The 20,450-nt window shown below is 43.4% G+C and overlaps 1 protein-coding gene across 2 annotated transcripts; it reads right to left on the bottom strand.

The window, feature by feature from the left end:
- Positions 1–7,941: 7,941 nt before the first annotated feature.
- cd82b (CD82 molecule b) lies at positions 7,942–18,450 on the bottom strand. Of its 2 annotated transcripts, XM_028987784.1 has the most exons (10): positions 18,342–18,431; positions 16,187–16,305; positions 15,870–15,962; positions 14,888–14,960; positions 12,437–12,561; positions 11,218–11,292; positions 10,076–10,174; positions 9,789–9,962; positions 8,750–8,833; positions 7,942–8,316 (listed from the first exon to the last, which is right to left on the bottom strand). In XM_028987784.1, exons 3-10 carry the CDS (start codon positions 15,930–15,932, stop codon positions 8,239–8,241), a joined length of 771 nt encoding a protein of 256 aa, XP_028843617.1. In that variant the 5' UTR covers positions 15,933–15,962; positions 16,187–16,305; positions 18,342–18,431; the 3' UTR covers positions 7,942–8,238. The 2 variants fall into 2 exon arrangements, with proteins under 2 accessions (XP_028843617.1, XP_028843616.1); XM_028987783.1 differs by lacking the exon at positions 16,187–16,305 and having other exon boundaries at positions 18,342–18,450.
- Between the last annotated feature and the right edge of the window lie 2,000 nt (positions 18,451–20,450).

The following is a 20,450-nucleotide window of genomic DNA, read 5'->3' as shown; positions in this document are numbered from 1 at the left end:
AGCGCAGTCAGAGAGATGATGCGAGAGATGGGGAAGCAAACAGCCGGAGCACAGCAGGAAGGACACTCTGTTCTCCATTTCAGGGAATATCATTCATTTACACAGCTTTCTCTCATCAAGCTCCAAAATGTGGAAAAATGAGTGAACCCCCCACGGCCTCTCATTTCCCTCTCAACCCCAATCACACTAAAGCATCAATCCAATGACTATTTCATTATCAGCTTTGATTAAGAGTCCCCTGTTGCGCGCGAAGCCGCTTATAATATTTACCTGTTCAAAGCGTGGGAGCACGGGAGTTCATGTTCGCATTACACAGAACTCCAACATCTGAAGAAGCCCGTGGTTCAAGGCTTTCTTATTTTAAAAATGAAAAGAGGCCGTGAGGGCCATAACGGATTCAAAGGCCTTGATTTATTATATATGTACAGGAGCCAGCAGAATAGATGAAGGGTTCAAATAATAATAAAAAAGTGATAAATAATGTGATGCTAAGACTATTTAACCAGGAAGCGGGTGGCAGTCTCCACCTGCTTCAAAAAGTCATCAAAAAGATTATTTGCAGGGTGGTAGTGGGTTTTACACTCATATATGAACCAGAAAAGCAGGTCCCAGGTTCAAATCTTACTTACTAGTATTGTGTCCCTGAGCAAGACTGTCCCTGTAACTACTGATTGTAACTTGCTCTGCATAAGGGAGTCTGATAAATGGCGGCTATGTAAATGTAGTAGAATGTGTTTGAGAAAATAACTGAGTTAAAAGCTGGCAGCATTATATTCTAAGTTGTTCATCCGTCTGTCCATTCATCCCTCCAGTTGGATGGGATATATCGAGAAAGCCTCGAATGAATCCCTTTAAATATGGTACAATTGTGCAAAATAACGTTTCAAGGCCACTGGTCACGTGGCCACAAGGTCACGTGTATTCATCTTCCAGTGTGTATATTTCCTAGACAGCGATGTTCAGTAAAAATCCATTCAATTAATTCTTTGATGCATGCTTTTCACAAGGAGTCATCAGATGAAACACGGCATCCTCAAAAGACCCTCAAATTGTGACACCCCCATCTGAGTTCCTCTTTAAAACTAGTCTTTACTGGAGGCCAGTAGCTCTAGACAAAATATGTGTGCAGATTAAAATTGGATGGTGGAAACATTAAAATATCATATAAAAATATTTTAAAAAACCTGACACTATTGCAGTCCTCTGGGTGAAAAATTATTCGGAACCCATAAAGAATATATATTTAAAGAAGTCTGTACATCATAGCGAATACAGATTCGCCCACATGCTCACCCACAAAGGGTTTTCTTTGTAGCTCGAAAACCCTTGAAAGACTGCTGCATGCTTTTCAAAAGCAGCGTTCTTGGATTTAATTACATCCATCAACCTTATTTACAGCGTGCAATAGGCTTTTCTGTGTAGAAGCGAGGTGGAGGACAATGGCACCTCCTTACCAAATATAGCACCTGGCTTTGCAGGACCGTTCCCCCACTTAACATGAGCACTTTTATGCAGGCAGGCTTGAAAGTCGCTGTTGGCATTAAAGCCCGGCTGAAGAATTAGCATTAGCATTAGCAGTCAGCTCATTCACCATTCAAAAGGATGAAGCTAAAGGCCATCTCGAAAGCAATCAACGCACCTTTGTCTGTGTTGAATATATATGCGACTGTAGGAAAGCCCTTAATTTTTTCTTTTGGTGGCTCCTCTGGGGCACCAGGCCCTTCTGCAGAGGGATTTCTGAGATAAGGAGAGAAAGAGGAATAAGATAGGGGGAGGAGAAAATGAATACAGATGAGTCCGATCATCTGCCAGCCTCCCGTCTGAAGTATTTTACAATTCGTCCACCAAATTAACCTGTCACTCTGGACAAGGACACTCCATGCCAACTGCTGCAGAGCAGCCTGCCTCTGTCTGAATCATCATCTCATGCCGTTGATGTTCTTCATTTCCCTCCTTCCTCTGCTGATTCAAATGCCAACTGTGCAGTGCACCCGCATTAGGGGCGGTGGTGGCCCAGCGATTAAAGAAGCGGCCCCGTAAACAAAAGGTTGCATCCGCCAAGGTGCCACTGAGGTGCCACTGAGCAAAGCACCATCCCCACACACTGCTCCCCGGGCGCCTGTCATGGCTGCTCACCAAGGGTGTGATGGATTAAAAGCAGAGGACACATTTCATTGTGTCACCATGTGCTGTGCTGCAATTTCACAATGACAATCACTTCACTTTACTTTATGGGCTAAATCACACCAAAGCTGCAAGGTGGCGAAGGCCTGACTGGGAGAACTGGCAGAGAAAAGATGATTTTTGGAGGGTCAGGAGTCGGGGGACCAGAGCTAATGTGCGTTGTTTAGCAGACACTGTGTTAATATGAACAGAATTGTGTGAGTTTAGAATACAGAGACCTAACATCTGAAATTAAGGTCTGAAAACTGGATGCTCTGTCAGTCACAGCATGGTGGTTTGAATATTCCAGAATATGGTTCAGTACCAGAGGACAATAATTTACCTGACAAACAACCTTTTCCATTTCAGTTTGAAACAGACTGGACATATTTCTAATAATGGTCATTATTAGCAATATTAATTACAATCTGTGGACAGACATAGTTGGTGCTTGCCAGTATTAGTGGATTATGTGTAAATCTGAGCTCTTTACGATGGAAGCGGTCTCTGCAAACACTGAACCGCTGATGCTAATGTGATAAAGAGTTAGGGGGACATGCCAAGCAGTAGCTCCACTGTGTCTTCGAGCCATGATCCTCAACACAAAAGTGATGAAAATTCCATAATACTGCTTAACATATACAATTTTTACTCAGTTATGAATTCAGCTTCATCTGCTTACCTGAAATATGACTGGTTGCGCTTTTCTCCTAACAAATGCTCAGATGATAGAATATATGTGCAATATGCAAGAGTGAATATTATACCATGAGAAAAACTGCCTCTGTTACCCTGGCACAATACTTAAGGCAGTAGGTCGCCACACCAGTGGCAATATCCTGAAGGCATTATTACTATGTTCTTGCAATTACAGTAGTTTATGGCAAGTAACTGTTCCTAAGAAATATCATTGAGAAAGCAGCACATTACATTTACAAACATTGTAATAAGTTGGAATAGTTTAAAGATTGCAATAAATATGGAGCAGAGAAAAGCATCACATTAGATCCTCTTTCAGATCTTTTGGGCCCTTGTTCTGCTAAACGCTGAGAAACTAGTCCTTGTTTTGATAAAAGCTGAGCTCGATTTCACCTTTAAGCTTGCGGGTCGTGCATGCAGGGGTTGGTTTCTGTGTGATAAGCAGGGGATTGTGTTTGTTCTGCTTTGAGTGTAATGCAGGAGCGTACAATTGCATGCATTTTGTCCCTTATCTGAAGCAGCTCCATTTCCATAGGTTAATAGGGATCTCTGCAAGCAGATCACCTTTTACCCACAATCCTCCACCAGCTGTCCATCACCGGCAGACAAGAAGAGTGGATGAGAGGACAGGAGATGTGCTATGAAGGATAAGAAGATAATAGGATAAAAAAAAGAAACAGGTGTGGAAAAATGATAATGTGTGAGGCAGCACAAAAGGAAGTATAATTTAACTGCAATGATTTAAAGAAGAAATTAATAGATAAAAAGTGGTTTGGGCAAACAAATGAAAACATATGGCTGGTTTGAGATCAGTTTGGCATTTGAACATATAAATCTACATCAGCTATTTTGAGGTACACTGCATCTGGACAGTATTCACAGCGCAGCGTTTTTTCCACATTTAGTTAAGTTACAACCTTATTCCACAACACCTGAGGTTTGGGCAAATTTATAAAAAAAAAAAAAAAAACTGAGAACATGAACATAAGTATTCACTGCCTTTGCAATGAAGCTTAAAATTGAGCTGAAGTGCATCTTGATTCCCTTGATCATTCTTGAGATGTATAAGGTCCCACAGTTGACAGTTCACGTCAGAGCACAAACCAAGCATGAAGTCAAAAGAAATTGTCTGTAGACCTCAGAGACAGGATTATCTTTAGGCACAAATCTGGAGAAGGTTACAGATAATTTTCTGCTGCTTTGAAGGTCCCAGTGGGCACAGTGGCCCATCATCTGTGAGAGGAAGAAGTTCAAAACCACCAGGACTCTTCCTAGAGCTGTCCAGCCATGGTATGTTAGAGTGGCCAGACGGAAGCCACTCCTTAGTAAAAGGCACATGGCAGGTGTCATCGCTCATCACCAGGCCAATACCATCCCAACAGTGAAGCATGGTGGTGGCAGCATCATGCTGTGAGGATGTTTATCTGCTGTAGGAACAGGGAGACTAGTCAGACGACTGCAGCAATGTACAGACACATCCTGCATAAAAAACTGCTCCAGAGCGCTCCTGAACTCAGACTGGGGTGACGGTTCATCTTTCAGCAGGACAACAATCCTAGACACACAGGCAAGATATCAAAGGTGTGGCTTCAGGACAACTCTGAATGTCCTTGTGTGGCCCAGCCAGAGCCCAGACTTGAATCCGATTGAACATCTCTGGAGAGATCTTAAAATGGCTGTGCACTGATGCTTCCCATCCAACCTGATGGAGCTTGAGAGGTGCTGCAAAGAGGAACAGATGAAACTGGCCAAGGATTGGTGTACCAAACTTGTGCCATCATATTCAAAAAGACTTGAGGCTGTAATTGCTGCCAAATGTGCATCGATAAAGTATTGAGCAAAGGCTGTGAATACATTTTATTTCTAATGCATTTGCCAAAACCTCAAGTAAACTTCATGATGTCATTAAGTGGTGGTGTGTGTAGAAATCGGAGGAAAAATGTGACCCATTTTGGAATAAGGCTGTAACATAACTAAATGTGGAAAAAGTGATGCACTGTGAACACTGTAAATGACAAGAATTGATTTTAGCTTAAAATGCTTTAACATATATAATGGCTGATCAGACACAGGGTAAAAAAATGAAGACAACTTACAAAAATCTCTAGACAACAAAACATAATGCTCAACCCATCCGTCGCAATTCATTTAACAAATTCCAAAAGTACTAAATTCATGAACAAATACAAACCTATAGAAATGAACAATAACAACAAACACAATTTTACATCACCCTTTCAGTTACATATTAAAACTGCATACTTGTATATGTATGGCATAAAAGAAAACGTTTTGAGTTAATATGATTCTTGAAGCTTTGTAAGAAATGCAGTATAGGCCTCACAACAGCATGAGAAAAGTTCATAAGTCATTCGCAGTCATACCATTTTAATGGCAAAAAAATCAATACACCAGGTATTGGCCAATTGATCAAAATTTTAGATCCTGGGTACAGTGCTCAGAGCCCATAGTGTGTCAGTAGCAAAGAAAAACTGAGTAATAGGAAGAGAGGAAATGTCCTCCTCTCAGCAATGGTTAATGCTGAATATGCACGCCGCAATGCCTGCAAGTGTGTTTGTGTGTGTGTGTGTGTGTGTGTGTGTGTGTGTGTTATGCAGGAAAACATGAAACTCTGCAGGGGTGGAGGGTCCGGATGAGGAAAAGACCTCCAGGGTGGAGCAGAAGCGTGACAGTTACCAAACATGAACAGGACGTGCCACACTCTCTGGGAAGAGTAGGTGGTACCTGTGTAGGAATGTCATGGACATGGGGCCGGCCGCAGCTTTAGGAACGTCCGCTTAGAGCACCAATTTAGCACTAAATAACAATGTGAGATGACTGACAAGTTCAGTATTCATCTCTGCAATTACTGTTCTGTCCTGATCGTCAAAGCATTACTGAATGGTTGTAATATTATCACTTATTAGGTCCAGGGAATCTGGGAATATCCATAAATGGCTGTTTTGTTTCATACAATAAACTAAGTGTAAAATAAGTGTAGCTTCTTGGTCAGAATTAAATAAGACCACCTCTGCCCCTACATCTGCCTTTCGGAGAATAATGTATTCCATGATATTAATATTAATACAGACGAGCTATTAACACAGTTAATGTCTTCATAACATGATTTCACGTGATCTACTGACAAAAGAAATGTGCTCCTGCTGTCACCCGATGTCACCAATTTAAAAGAAAGTTACTGGATTTATCGTTCTCTGTTCGCTAATTTCTTATGTCAGATAATAACCTGATATGGATGATTATCTTCTTGTTGAATCAAACACAGTTTTTTGTGTTTAACTGCACGGTGGCACACTGGCTTACACATAGCTTGCGGAATGCATGAATAAATAATGTTTCTACTTATTCACAAAGCCTATGGCGGTGGCATACTGAATTTTAAATCACATATAGCAGTTGGCAAGTGAATAAAAGAAAGTGGATCATTCACAAGCAGATTGCGAGATTCTCAATGCAGGACATCTCCAAAACTCCAAAACCGGACATGGCCATTTGCTGGCTATTCCGAAAAAGAGCACATTTGACACAGTTCTGGCGGAGAGGCCGTCATCAGGAACGTGGAAATGTCTCTGGGAACATCTGAACGAGCGCCTAGACTTCAACTCTGACTCCACGGAACAGGGTAGCCATGATTCAGGTCTGTAGGAATGAAATGCAGAGAGGATCCACTTCATGGCAGCATTTGCTTTTTTCGTGGAAAATGAGTGACTGTGGCGCTCATGGGTGTGTGCTTATCACTCATTAGTGTTTTCATGTAGTGTGCACGTATCGCCCTCAGGTGGATGTAGCCATTACTGCACTTTCCCTGAACAGCAGGGAAACTCAACTCAGACAGGATTGACAAAATAGCAAAACTGTAATAAGCTAATTAACATAGTGATTAAAAAAAAAGTACTGCAAAATGAGAACTTGGAAGTATATGGCTGAGTGGCTTATTGATGCTCTGGATCAATGCTGAAAGGTCACATGATCCAGACTGAACATGCATTGTCCTGACTGCACAAGGCAGTGTAATGATATGAAGTTTCTTCAGTTGCTCATTAACATTTACCTGAATATATATATATATATATATATTTTTTTTTTCTTACAATGGCATGGGCATATTCCAGGACGACCACCCCATTTATTGGGTTATAGTGGGGAGCCAATTTACAGTGACTTGGTTCTCACATCTTCAACACAGAATTCATTCTCAGATTAATGAAATGAATTAAAATCATGAATAAAATTAATGTGACATTCCAGAAGTTTGCTGAAACAGGGTGGATCAAAGCTGAGGACGCGTTCACCAAACCAAAGAAAGTTAAACTGATTTGCATGAATTATATTTATTTTAGGGTGATACAAGATCATCCTCCTCTTCATTTAAAAAAAAAAAAAAAAACACACACACACAAAATCCATTTTTAAATACTTTACTGTTTAAAAAGATCAAATTCATGTGAGCCAAAAACAAGTCAGAGGGTTTAATGCACAACACAGAATGTGTTCACTTGTTCAATTCAATTTTCATACTCTTTGCCCTACAAAAAACTTGTACATTAAATCTATTCTTCTAAATTCAATAAAAACTGCTCTTCAGCAGAAGAAATTAAACTCTCCTGTTTAAAACCCAGCCATTTTAAGTGCACACTACTCAACATTCAATTCATTCAAGGTAAAAAAAAAAAAAAAAAAAGCATTATGCATTATGTACCATGAGACACCCCCCGTTTTGATTTAAAGGTGGCCCATGCAACCCTAAATATTATTCATATGTACAAGCTGCACCAAAATAAACTAATAATACATATAAAAGACAGAAATAACATAGAAAACATCCCTGTGGTTAATAGAACTGCAGTGAGTTGGAAGAGTGGGGTGAGGCTCCAGCTGGAACCACAGGAGCTGGCGGGTGAGTGTCCCACCCCCACTCAAAATAAACTCCCCACCCCACGGCTAAATATACCCAAGTCAGGACAAGTACCCTGGGATTAGGGCCTGGGCCTTAATCCAGAAGAGGTACCATAAACCAGCATTTATCCTCCTCCCCCCCCCACCCCACCCCCACCCATATGTCCCGTTTCAGATCTGCATGCCACTAAGTGCTTCACAGCTACATGTAATAAAGGACACTATGATCTTTATAAGAATGTGAGCTGGGTGCCAGCTACCTGTTTAATCCCTAAAAAAAACAATACTACACAAGTGTAAAAATGCATTATATTCTGTAAGAAAACGTAAAGATTTTGAGGTGTGTGTAACAGGGTAAAATGGACCGCATTGTGCCGCCACTGAATGGTACAACAACAAAAAAGGATGTATGTACATGAGCTCTGTCGTCCGTGTGTGTTGGGTCCTTCATTCTTGGTCTCAGTATCGGGGTACTTTGGTGTAGTCCTCAGCCTGAATGCTTCTGCACAGGCACATAGACAGGAACAGGCCCAGGATCTATGGAACGTGTACGTGTACACACACACACACACACACACACACAATGAAGTGGTTGAAAACATAATGTCCCTTCGAGCAGAACGCTCATCTTGCACAGTTTGTAAGTATTTCCATCCTAATTGCTCAGCACCTTCGTGCTTGGAGCGAGTATTTGTATAATTGGTGCACGTGCCACAGCATGACAAAAATAAAAGTGTACTGTACAACATCCCACTCTGGTTTGCAGAGCCGTGAACCAGAAAGGCAGGCAACATGCAAACTGCAGCTAACTTATGCAGATATTGGGGTCGTGGACGTTCATCTGTTTCCGACCACAGGGTATTTCTGGCCCGGTAGAGGAACTGGGTCACAGGGGTGAAATCTAGAAGAACCCTTCCCCTTTCTGATTATTATTATTATTTAGGTAAGGATTACGAGACGGCAGTCCTACCTCGACCACAGCCACACCAACACAGATTCCCAGAATGACTCCGTTGTTGCTGAGCAGCCACTCCTCCACACTGTCTGCGCAGCCCTGGAGAGCAAACAGGGGGGTGAAGAAGAGAAATGTGACTGCGCTCCAGAAACCACTGCTGTTGTTGGACGGACACACAGGCAAAAACCGAATCATGCTAACAAACACTGTCAGGACAGTGGTTGGACATTTGGACAGGAGGACAAGCAACAGGATATTCTGGATATGATGATTCAGCGGCTTGTGAGCAATAATGAAAGTTCAGAGTCTTCATCAGCAGAATTGTTACGTACTTTAGCATGAAACAAGTTATTTCTTTGTATGAAATAAAAAGCCCTCCATAGCTACAAAAATACAACAAATGTTTTCCCTTTTCTGACTTCTGGCGCTAAGCAAAGCCCGACACAATAGTGTTAAGTTTTAGATCAATAGAAAAACCAAGAGAGGTACGCTTTGGAGTTATCACATGACCGAGGTTTCTTAACCCAGCAAACAAGCCCAAGCACACACTTCTAAAGTAGTGTCCCTGGTTTTACCAGAGTAAGTCCCATAACCTCTTTCTCAAAGTGAAGTGATTGCCATTGTGAAGCGCAGAACATGGGTGACACCATGAAATGTGTCCAATGCTTTTAACCATCACCTTAGTGAGCAGTGTGTGATTCGAACCAGCAACCTTCCGTTTCCTTACCCACTAGGCCAGCACCACTTAAATTCATACGTACAATATATATTAGGGTAACCATAATCTGTGTGCTGATGTGATTTTGATAGTCCCCCTTTTGCAACCCATGCTAATCTCTCCTAGACTGAATATTAAAATGTGTCACATTAAGCAGTGACTTAACCCAAACAAAAGGATTTATACAATAGCCGCTTAAACCGCAGACAACATTTGTTCCCTTGTACTATTTATCCTTCATCCAGAGGGAATGTGAACTGTAGACTTAGTCAAAGAATGCAGATAGTGATGTCCTTCCGGGAAGAATCGGATACTGTAGCGTTACGATGACCGTACCCTTGAATAAACAGGCCAGCTTGGTGACAGGGTCTCACAGATCCCGGACTCCTGTACATCTGTTCCAGGGGTGCTTTCGTTTCTGCAGGAACAGGGGTACAGTCTACTGGTATTATTCTTTATCTTCACGTTCTCAGTCCAGTTTCCAGGGCCTGACCAACCACAGCACTGAACCTACAGGAGAGAGGGAGGGAGAGGAGTATGAGAACACATACACATGCATATAACAGTCACAACCCACTAATGAGGAAAATATCCAAATAAACCATACATTTGGACACACTTACCGCCTTCTGCAGGTAGTCCCAGGTGGCATCAGTGGTCTTATTGGATTCACCATAGTTGACAATGATGTTGCGTACAATGAGGGACATCTCGTGCTTCAGCTGAAGGTAGGAGGTCAAGCAAACACATCTATTTCTACTACAGTCTGACATGCTGAATGAGCATAGCATTCAGTTATCCAAAGATTATGAACCGTACAACATTACAATGGCTGTCAGGGAGAAACTATATAAAACGACATGCCCAAACATGTTAATGAATATTAGTATTAATAAGCAGTAAGTAGAGAACGACTGAGTCCAGCGCCCTGTAAGCAGCATGAAAACACAGTCCTTACACAATCACAGATCATTAAACAAAAAAACCCAGCATGCGAGTTGAGCAGAAATCAGCCAAGCCCATGGTGTGGTGTTCAACTGAGCTGTGTGGACAGCCCACAGGAATGCCAGTTGAAAAGAGAAGATGGGAGCCCCGCCCTGTTTTGGTACAGGAGTCCACCCAGCCCTAAGGGAAATTAAATACAAGGAGGGAGGGAGCATGTCTGGGCGTGACGTTGGTCCACACGCTTCCAGTGATGACCAATGTTGGGCTGGTTACTACCTACCTAGATGTCTACTATACTACTACCTAGATGTCGGTGAATTTTACTAGTTGTATTTTAAAGGCTGAAATCTGAAATCGATCCTAAGTAAGTGGGAGTTATAAAAAGTGAAAGTGATTATTTTCATTGTGATGCAACAAAATGTGTCTGGATTTAACCCTGCATCACCTTAGTGAGCAGTGGGCAGCCATGAAAAGGGCCGTATCTTCATCAAGGGGACCTCAGTGGTTCGAGATTTGAACCTGCAACCATTTGTCCCGTAGTTGAGAAGTAGTCAAGTCAAATGGCCCACGTGTAGCATACTTCATCAGTAGAGTATTCATTTATACAGGGGGGGGGGAAGTGTGTGGGAACTCTTATGTATGCTAATGTCTTTATGCCACTTTACTGAATAAAGACAGACTGTAACTAATATGCTGCTCAAATGAAAACAATACTCTGTTTATCAAATAACAAATGACTAAATAAGTCAACAAAAGCACAAAGACAGAAATCTGTTCACAACGTCTTTCCACACTGATGTATCGGAATGAGACAACTCACCCGGTCTCGTTGGAAATAGATGAGCACGGCAGCAGTCACCTGGGCGACCAGGATGAGGATAAGACAGGTGAAGTACTGCAAAAACAAACAAACAAACAAACACACACACACACACACACACACACACACACACACACACACACACACACACACACACACACACACACACACACACACACACACACACACACAGGGTTTTACCATGAATTCAGTAAGCAAATACAGGCTAACTTCCAAATATTTAGAGATTAATATGTTAAAGGTAACAGGTCCACCTAGTCCACTGAGAACGGACAGCTGGTGAGACAGACAGTTCAGCATTACACCCCACCCCCACAAAAATGGGGTTTTAAACGTCCCCCCCCCCCCCCCCCCCCTTCAGAGCTCCTGTAAACCTCACAGGCTTATCGCCATAGCCCCCACAAGTTACTGTCAGGCATATCTGAGGCAAATCTGTCTCGGAGGGTTCTGTAACATATTTAAATGATGTTAGTCAAACTGTAAAAATGAAAACACTAATATTCTGCAGGTTTAAGGAAATATATTTTTTTAAATAACTTTTTAAGGCCATTTTCATCAGACACTGGGAGGGCAATATTTGATATTTTAATTTACTTCCAATTTATGTAATTTTTAGCCTTTGTCAATGTTAACAGACTCATATTACTGTGAAGACTGAACAACTCATCATGAACTGCACATAAATATAATCTGAGAATCTATTGTGAAAGGGGAATAGCTGAAAATCAATACTGGATGCTCATGATCTTCAAGCCCTGGATTAAAACAGTCATGGAAAACCATTTTTTGTAAAAAAAAAAAAAAAAAAAAAACCCCACCAAACTCTCCACACTAAAGTGTACCATGAACACTGAAAGGTATCTGCAGGTCATATTTATCCCAGGGGATGGCCTTGTATATTTCCTCTGCTTTCTAGCAGAAGAGTCCAGGTATTTAAAAGGTCTGTATGCACTTCAGGCCTTTCCACCAGTCACACCATGAAACAAATTATCAGGCAAAACCCCACAACTGTTGGTCAGCAAGAGACGAAAAATAAAAAAGGGGTTGGTGTGGTCTGCATTCTGTTTTTACTTTTTAACAACTGGGGCTGCAACATGCCGTGAAATATGGAACCTGGGTATATGTATGTAAGACTATTTCATGGCCATGGACTACACAGAGCTCAATTAATCTGCCATGTGATGCTTTGGCAACTCACCAGTCCCAGAAGACAGCGGATCTCATAGATCGCACCGATGCAGCCCAGGAAGCCCATGAGCATGGAGAGCGAGCCCACAGCAATCAGGATGTAGGAGCCCACCTTCAACGTGTTGGACTCCTCCTCTACCAGAAGCACACACACCAACAGAGAGGTTAACCATGAGCCTGAAAACACCAAAACCCACATAGCCATCCACACAGATGCTCTACACAGCTGCAGCAGTGTCTTCAACAGCTTCAGGAAATAAACTTGCCACGTGGCCTACTGCTGCTGTATTAGGCGTGTGTGCAGTGCAACGTTGTAAAAATACTCACACAGCCCAGCATCTGGAGGGGCAGAGAAATACGTCAACATCTTACAAGAGTTAAATGGCGCATGCCTATATCGGTGGTTTTTGGATAATTAAAGGATTATCTAAGACCTGCCTTTCTAGAAAGTATAGGGCAGGCTCTAGTGTATATATATCTATGTTTGATGGGTGTGTAGTGCTTCTAGAAAACGGGCTTGGCCTCCATTTAAAGCTCTGAGGTCTACAGAAAGGAAACATGACCTGAGCTCCTGTCACCAACCACAAACCCGGCGCAGCTTCACTTTTAGCGTAATCTGGTGACACTTTACCCGAGAGCCTCAGAAAGTCTGTAAAAAGAATGGAATTGTTTCTAAACACCATCTACATGTTGGGAAATAAACGTGGATTCATACAGATCATGAATCCCGGCTCAATGACACAATAACACGAGGAACAAAGCGGGTGGGCAGGCTGATCACGGTCATCTGAATTTGGTATTTGGCTGGCTGGAGAGTCCGTTTTTCAGCTCGCAGCTATGATTGACACTTGAGAAAGGTACATGGTTCCAGCAGCCTCAGTGGAGAGAATACTGCTCTCTTTCGTCATCATAAACGAAAGTTTCTGTACGTGATGATTTCCACTGACGTACGGTGCCGCACACGCTTACAAATGCAGCCTGTGCCAAGGTCCTGTGTAGGAATTTCATAACTTCTACTCTGTACATGGTCAACCCCTCTATCTGTGCAAGATAAATAAACCGTGTTTGTCCACGAAGCAGCATGGGAGGACAAGGCTCACACCGTCGCAACTGCCTGGCCATGTCGGACAGAACATCACAATGTGAAGAAACAGAACATTTTCCTGTCTGGCAATAGAGTGTGTCCAGTCCACTGTGTCCAGAGTGAAATGAGCAGACGAAAAATCTTCCCCTTATTTGTTTATAGGATTTCAAAAAGTTCCTTATGAGGTGTAGATATGCAACCCCACAGTTTTAAAGTTGCCAAACCAGGAAATGCTGTACTATACAATGGCATCAAGCATTAAGCTCAATGTCTGGGCATATGAACGTCTGCAAATGAGACAAATTTCAATAAAATGATGTTCTAACGCGCTCCTCTGCCTTTCTCCTGAAGGTTCGTTCCAGCACTATTAATGGAAACTGAAAACATACAGAGATCCTGTTTTTTCACAGAACCCATGGAGATGCCGAGAAGGGAGGTCCTGAATCAATAAACAGCAGCTCTGTCCATTCACAGGACCAGAGTCTATAACCTGGCCAGGTCCCTGCAGTGACTTAAGTCAGGGAAGAACCGGATATCTCCCATGCTGCACCTCAGAACCCTCCAGAAGACAATGATATTTTGCCCGGATTATAAAAACAAAATGCAGCCTGATAAGCAGGTTCCAGCCTGACAATGGACTCGGTCCAGACAGAGACAAGTCAGAAACAAGAAAATGGAGCTGTGGGGAGGAACATCTCCTCCTGGATCAGGTTTAAATCATGAGAAGGGAAGGAAAAGAGTTTCTGGAAATCTAGCGCAAGAACTCACACTCACACACACGCGCGCGGTTTCTGCTCTCCGTCAGCATACAGAGCGAGCAGGCATTTATAATAACTCACTGAGATTTATTAGCGTTTCCATCCTGTTCATCCAGAATGCACTGGGAACTAGCCAGGCTGTCTCAGAGGATCGCTACAAAACAACCATGCTAGAAAAAAAAAAAAAACATAGAAATCTGCCTTGGCCAGAAGTGACACATGGTGATGATTGTGAAGCTGTTCTCCATCAGTTCTTCCTTTTATAATCCTTAACGTCTCATAACGTCCAGTCAGAAATTCCCTTTCGCTTTCCGTTCTCACTCTGGAACAGACTCTGTCGGTGTAGAAGGGGGCTAATGGAAAATTGTTGATATGTGGGTGAAGTAAAGCACAGCAGATGATTCCAGCATTAGAAACAGAGCTGAAGCTCTGAAAAGGCAAAAAAAAAAAAAAAAGGAGGGGAGAAGGTGACCCTAGAACCCAATCCACCATTTTGTGGAGAAGGCAGTACTGAATGTAGAACAGAACATAGTTTAGTTGACAAATGTCATTTTGTCGCCCAAAGTCTATTCAAAAAAGTAATTTTGTCCTCAACACGTGAATCGGATGGGGTACTTACGCAGAACAGCGATGAAGCTCTGATTGTCCAGCAGGACCCAGAGGCCAAAACCCAGCATGAGAGCACCAAAAAGCTGAAAAGGATGAATCAAAGTCATACGATGAACATTCCAAAACTACAGATACACACACACACATCTGGGAGTGATCAGATCAGCAGAGCCCCTCTTCAAAAACCACCTCACCATCTCTGAGTGTCTATTATGCACCGTAGGGCTCAAACAACTGCTGGAAAATAAACTTGCACTTTGATGGTATAAATGAGATATTTTTAAATAGCGTATATAACAGCAAGGGGGCTTTTCAGGCCACTGCCTAAATAAATGGGTGAAGTGCACAGTAACGTCCTGCCATGTATAAATAGTAAAGCGAAGCAGAGGAGGGCCGACCACGCCGATGACGGGGGGACGGACTTCCTGTGGGTCGGGGGAGTCTGGTATGTGTCTAGCTGATGATGGGACTTGAGCAGCATGGCGGCAGCAGCCGCCGCCGTGTAATTTGGGTAAGAAGAGCCCTGCCCTGCAACACTGAAGCCGAGATCAGAGAGATTCACCCCCCACACTGCTGTTAATGAGCTCTACACTTCCATCATGACGCATCTCTGCTTCCTAGATGGAGAGTGTGGTTAACATCGGATTCCAGGACCGTGTTCTGAACGGAATTTATTTTAGGACCAAGTTACAGGTTCCACTTCACTTTAATAACAACAACATTTATTTCTTATATAGCCCAAAATATATGTCCCATGTTAAAGCCACGCCCACTTAAATGCGAGGGAGGATGCTCGGCCTCAACTCATGGTATGCTAGTTACAGCACAGTATAGCACAGTTCATAATTCAATGTACTTTTATGATACAGTTTTTCAAGACACATAGTAGTGAACAATTGCAAATTAAATCACAACTGCGATATTAATGAAAAAATGTCTAATATTTTTAAATAACCTAAAAACATTTAAAAAAGGAAGATTTTTATACTCACAAAGAAAAGGAGGTTAAACAGGAAGAGGAAGTACTTGGCCGCTGCAATGCACCCTTTCCCCATGGTTACTATTCTGCGTGAGGGAGAAGACACCTGTGGGGAGAAAAAGAAAAAGAGGATGCAGCACTGAGCCCGTGAAAGCAGAAGTCCCTTCTCGCAGGAGATTTCTACTTGTAGATGCAGGCCTGAAGGAATTATACAAATGGCCTATGTGCGGTATAACAGCAGCTTGCCACTACCTATATAGCTGGTTATTACAGAGGGACAGGGAGGGGAAGAGAGAGTTTTTTTCCCTGTTTATAAGGCACGTGACACACCCGCTGGTCAGGATTCAGGGCTGACTGGTGGGATGGTGCTGGAGCGCTTGGTAGAAGTTGGTCCGGCTGAGAGCAGTCATGCAGCAGCTCTGCCACTAGTGGAGTACAGTATTGTAGGTCTGAAAGGACCAGAAGTCACCACAAGTTAGTGATGTTGGCTTCATGCTGTGTAGACCAGATTTAACCCAGCCTAGTCAGAGGACACAATAAGGGACCCAATTTACAGCCAGAGAACCAACAAACACATACGTCTTCTCACATAAATAATATAAAGCAGGGCTGTCACCGCACACTCCCAATCGAATAAATCCCTGTCTCTGTGGAAGTTCAGAAATCCTCCTGGTCCTGTGGTTCAGTTCTGAGCAGCACACAACGTCTGAAAACACCCCGGCGAGTGGGGGCGTGGTCCACTGTGTCCGCCCCCCCCACTTCATTGTACACAGATACTGAAATGTTACAGAGAGGGCACACACCGCATATAGGATTATGAGGCGGTTTAAACGCCTGGTTATCAGTAAAATACACTAAAATTAGCAAAACTTTCCGAAACCCCTCAACCAACCCCAGTGTCTGTGCTTCCAGTGGGGTGTTTGGTGGTGATATTCCATGACTATACATGGTTATCCACCATGCAGCACAACAAGGTGTCGATGCGGGGAGTTCAGTCCGCTTAAAATAAAGTTTTTAATGGGAATTTCAAGTCTTCCCGTACGGACCTGTGGTCGTCACCACTGACCTCAGTCCCCTGTAACAGTCCCCAACACAGGCCTCCACATTTACCCCCTTCTCACACACACACACACACACAAAGCTTTTCCCCGTGTGTGGGAATGGGAACAAAACGATAACGTCGACCTGTTATTCCGTGCCGTTCTGACACCTCTCCAGCGGAGAAAAGGCCAGTCACTGTCACAAAAATAAATGCTGATAATAAAAATGAACTAATAAATAAAGGCGACCAGTAAGTGTGCCCTCAAAACCTGGACGGGTCCTTATGGAACATCTGCAGCAGGTAAACAGTGGTTCGTTGTCTGGGTGGTTGCAGCGGATTGGACAGGGACACCTAGTCAACATGGTTCCATTACAGCTATGATCTGTGCTGTTATGGAAGACTCGGGGTTTAGTGTGTGAAAGGGGGTTATTACCCAACAGCCCCCAGTGAATAAAGGAAACCTTCTCCCATGTGTTTTATCTCAGGACAATGGACACCCTGAACACGCCCAACACGCCCTTCACAGCGCCAGCAGAGGAATAAAGGCAGACTGACATGAAGCGAACTGAAACGTAATCTCAGCGCATCAGAAGTAGGAATAAAAGCGACTCGTACAGCCTCGTTTCCTCCAGAATGTCCTGCTGTGGTCCACCAACACAGAAAACTGAATAAATCTTGTTTGAGTTCTGGTCAGTAGTCCATATTTATCATATAATATAAAATATGGCATATCAGTAGTGACAGGGACAGTCCCCCTGGAGACACTGGGGGTTAAGTGTCTTACTCAGGGGCACAATGGTAGTAAGGGGGGTTTGAACCTGAGTCTTCTGGTTCATTGGTTACCCACTAGGCTACTACCGGCCCATTCTGTAAAAGCGATCAGAAAACAGTAATAGGCAGTAATGGAGATGGCGGCTGCCTAAAAACGATCTTAAAAAGGCAAGACAGCGAGAGGAAAGATGGGGGTTTCTGTGATCAATAACCCAGGCAGCGGGCAGATTTGCGCCAGAATATTCTCCCACGGTCACGCTCAGGCGATGCCGACTGAGTAAAAGAATCCAGAAAGTGCGAGTGCAGTTCTGGCGTCTCCCCGCTTTTTACTGCCAGGTCACCGCGGGCGGCGTAGAGTCGGAGTAAAGTTGGCGTTACACGAGCTACAACGGAAACCCCGCGGCAGCAACTTATAAAAACTTATTTCACGAAACAATTAAAAAGTATACAAGTCATTAGAAGTTGCGGTTAAATCCTTTTTTTAACCTCGACAACATTCACGCAGAGGAAGACAAAGGACGTGAGTAACGTGGCATCCACTTTTTATCATCTCTTTTTAGTGATTAAACGTCACGACAGTCGGGTCCCATTCGGTCTGGAAAGGCGGTGAAAGCGACCGAGAGGCGTGAATTTACCTGAGACGGGTGAACGTGGCGAGCGGCGTGAATTTACCTGTAACGGGTGAACGCGGAGAGACGAGAGGAGCCGCGTCGTCCTGTCAGTCGCGTAGCGCTCGGCGGCGTGAGAACTGCAGCCGTCCCTTCCCAAATCTCGCGAGAGGAAGCTGGGGGGCGCGTAACGTGGGGAGAGGCCATAGTCGCGTAGCGCGCGGCGGCGTGGGAACTGCAGCCATCCCTTCCCAAATCTCGCGAGAGGAAGCTGGGCGGCGTGTAACTTCAGCGCTGCCGCGTTCCTTTTAAATGTACATTTACATTTACTTTACTTTATTTTGCAGACGCTTTTATCCAAAGCGACTTACAGGAGGAAGACACCAGCAATTCTCGTTCGATTTCTATAGATTTTGAGTTTACAAAACTAAGAGCCCAGATAAGGCCTAACTTGTCAGCAAAGAACATTTAGATTTACATTTACATGTACAGCATTTATCAGACGGCCTTATCCAGAGCGACTTTCAATCAGTAGTTACAAGGCCAGTCCCCCCCTGGAGCAACTTTGGGTTAAGTGGGATTTGAACCTGGGTCTTTGGTTCATAGTAGCCTAGTGGGTAACACACTCGCCTAGTGGGTAACACCCATTTATATTACTCTTACAACATTAAACTCACGAAAGCACACAGTCTTTAATGAGGGGCGAATAGGTGAAGTAAAAGTCTATTTTTGCGAGCAAAAACAATCATGCAGGAAGATATAATAAGGCACCACAGCCACTGCCTGCCCAGATAAACTGATAAGCACTCCTGTTGGACTAAAGCTGGACAGGCCTAAATTACAGTATTAATGTACTGAATTAGTATAATTATGAGTACTTTAGTATATTAAAGATGGGTCTCATATTTTGGATTAAAAGTTGCAAACATGGTCACGATTTACCTCAAAAATGGGGAAAGTGATGACAGAAGCTGCTGTGTCCTGTCAGTCGAGCTGCTGCATGATGGTGGGGGGAAGTGGTGGCCTGGTGAGTAAGGAAGTGGACTGCCGGTTCAAATCCTGAACTGAGGTCCCCTCGATCAAAGCACCGTCCCCACACACTGCTCCCCGGGCGCCTTTCATGGCCGCCCACTGCTCACCAAGGGTGATGGGTGTGCGCGTGTGTTGGGTGTCACAATGACAAATCACGCCTCAGTTCAATAGAGCGCAAGAAAAACAAGGGCCAGATATTACAGCGCACAGAGGCCTGCCTAGTGGAGTCCAGTGTGTGGCATCTGATCTGTTTATGACACCAGACGGGTATAAAAAGAAAGCGAAATACCAAGCACAATCATTTGAATAGTATCTCGTAACACACCAGTCTAGACATGTTAGGATCCAACCCAAGAAGAAATATCAGCCTCTGGTTTGCGTGCTGTACAGACATGTTAGTGGATAAACAGGTTCAGGCCAGGTTTAGGTATAAAAACCAGAGCATGTTACACATCTCAGTAGATCCTGTTGTGCTATGCATCAGCAACACTGGGTCTTTTAGGCATGTATTTTGTTACTGTCGTTACTGACTCATGTTTGATCCACCGTAGCCACAGACCACCACTCAGTCACTCCCCAAAGCAGGTACTGAACCAAATGCAAATGAACTGAGTACTGTAACTGGATGGAATAATGAGGTAGACACGTTGTCTACAAAACCATTGTGGTCACAATATTTTTCAAGATAATTTCGGGGTTCCGGGGGGGGAGGGGATTGTGGAATTGAAAAACAAATATTTAATGATTAAAATAAGAAAACTTTCTTTTTAGAAAGAACCATTTCATCAGGTGAGACAGAGGTCAAGTAGTTGGGAAGATGAGGGTGTAACTTCAATTTAGGTGAATTTGCTGCCAGAGTTTTTTTGTACATTATTCTTCCATGCACTTTTGAGCAAAGGACTAACTCCAAATTCTTCAACATCACCTCATATCGACTAGTGGTGGTAGTAGACTAGTAGGTAACACACTTGCCTATGAACCAGAAGACCCAGGTTCAAATCCCAGTTACTACCATTGTGTCCCTGAGCAAGACACTTAACCCCGAGTTGCTCCAGGAGGGGACTGTCCCTGTAACTACTGATTGTAAGTCTCTGGATAAGAGCGATAAGTCGCTCTGGATAAGGGTGTCTGATAAATGACT

This window comes from Denticeps clupeoides, chromosome 7 (assembly GCF_900700375.1).
Source record: "Denticeps clupeoides chromosome 7, fDenClu1.1, whole genome shotgun sequence".
In the NCBI taxonomy this organism is placed as follows: Eukaryota; Metazoa; Chordata; class Actinopteri; order Clupeiformes; family Denticipitidae; genus Denticeps; species Denticeps clupeoides.
Note: the sequence above shows the minus strand (reverse complement) of the source record. Positions and strands in the feature narration are given on the sequence as shown.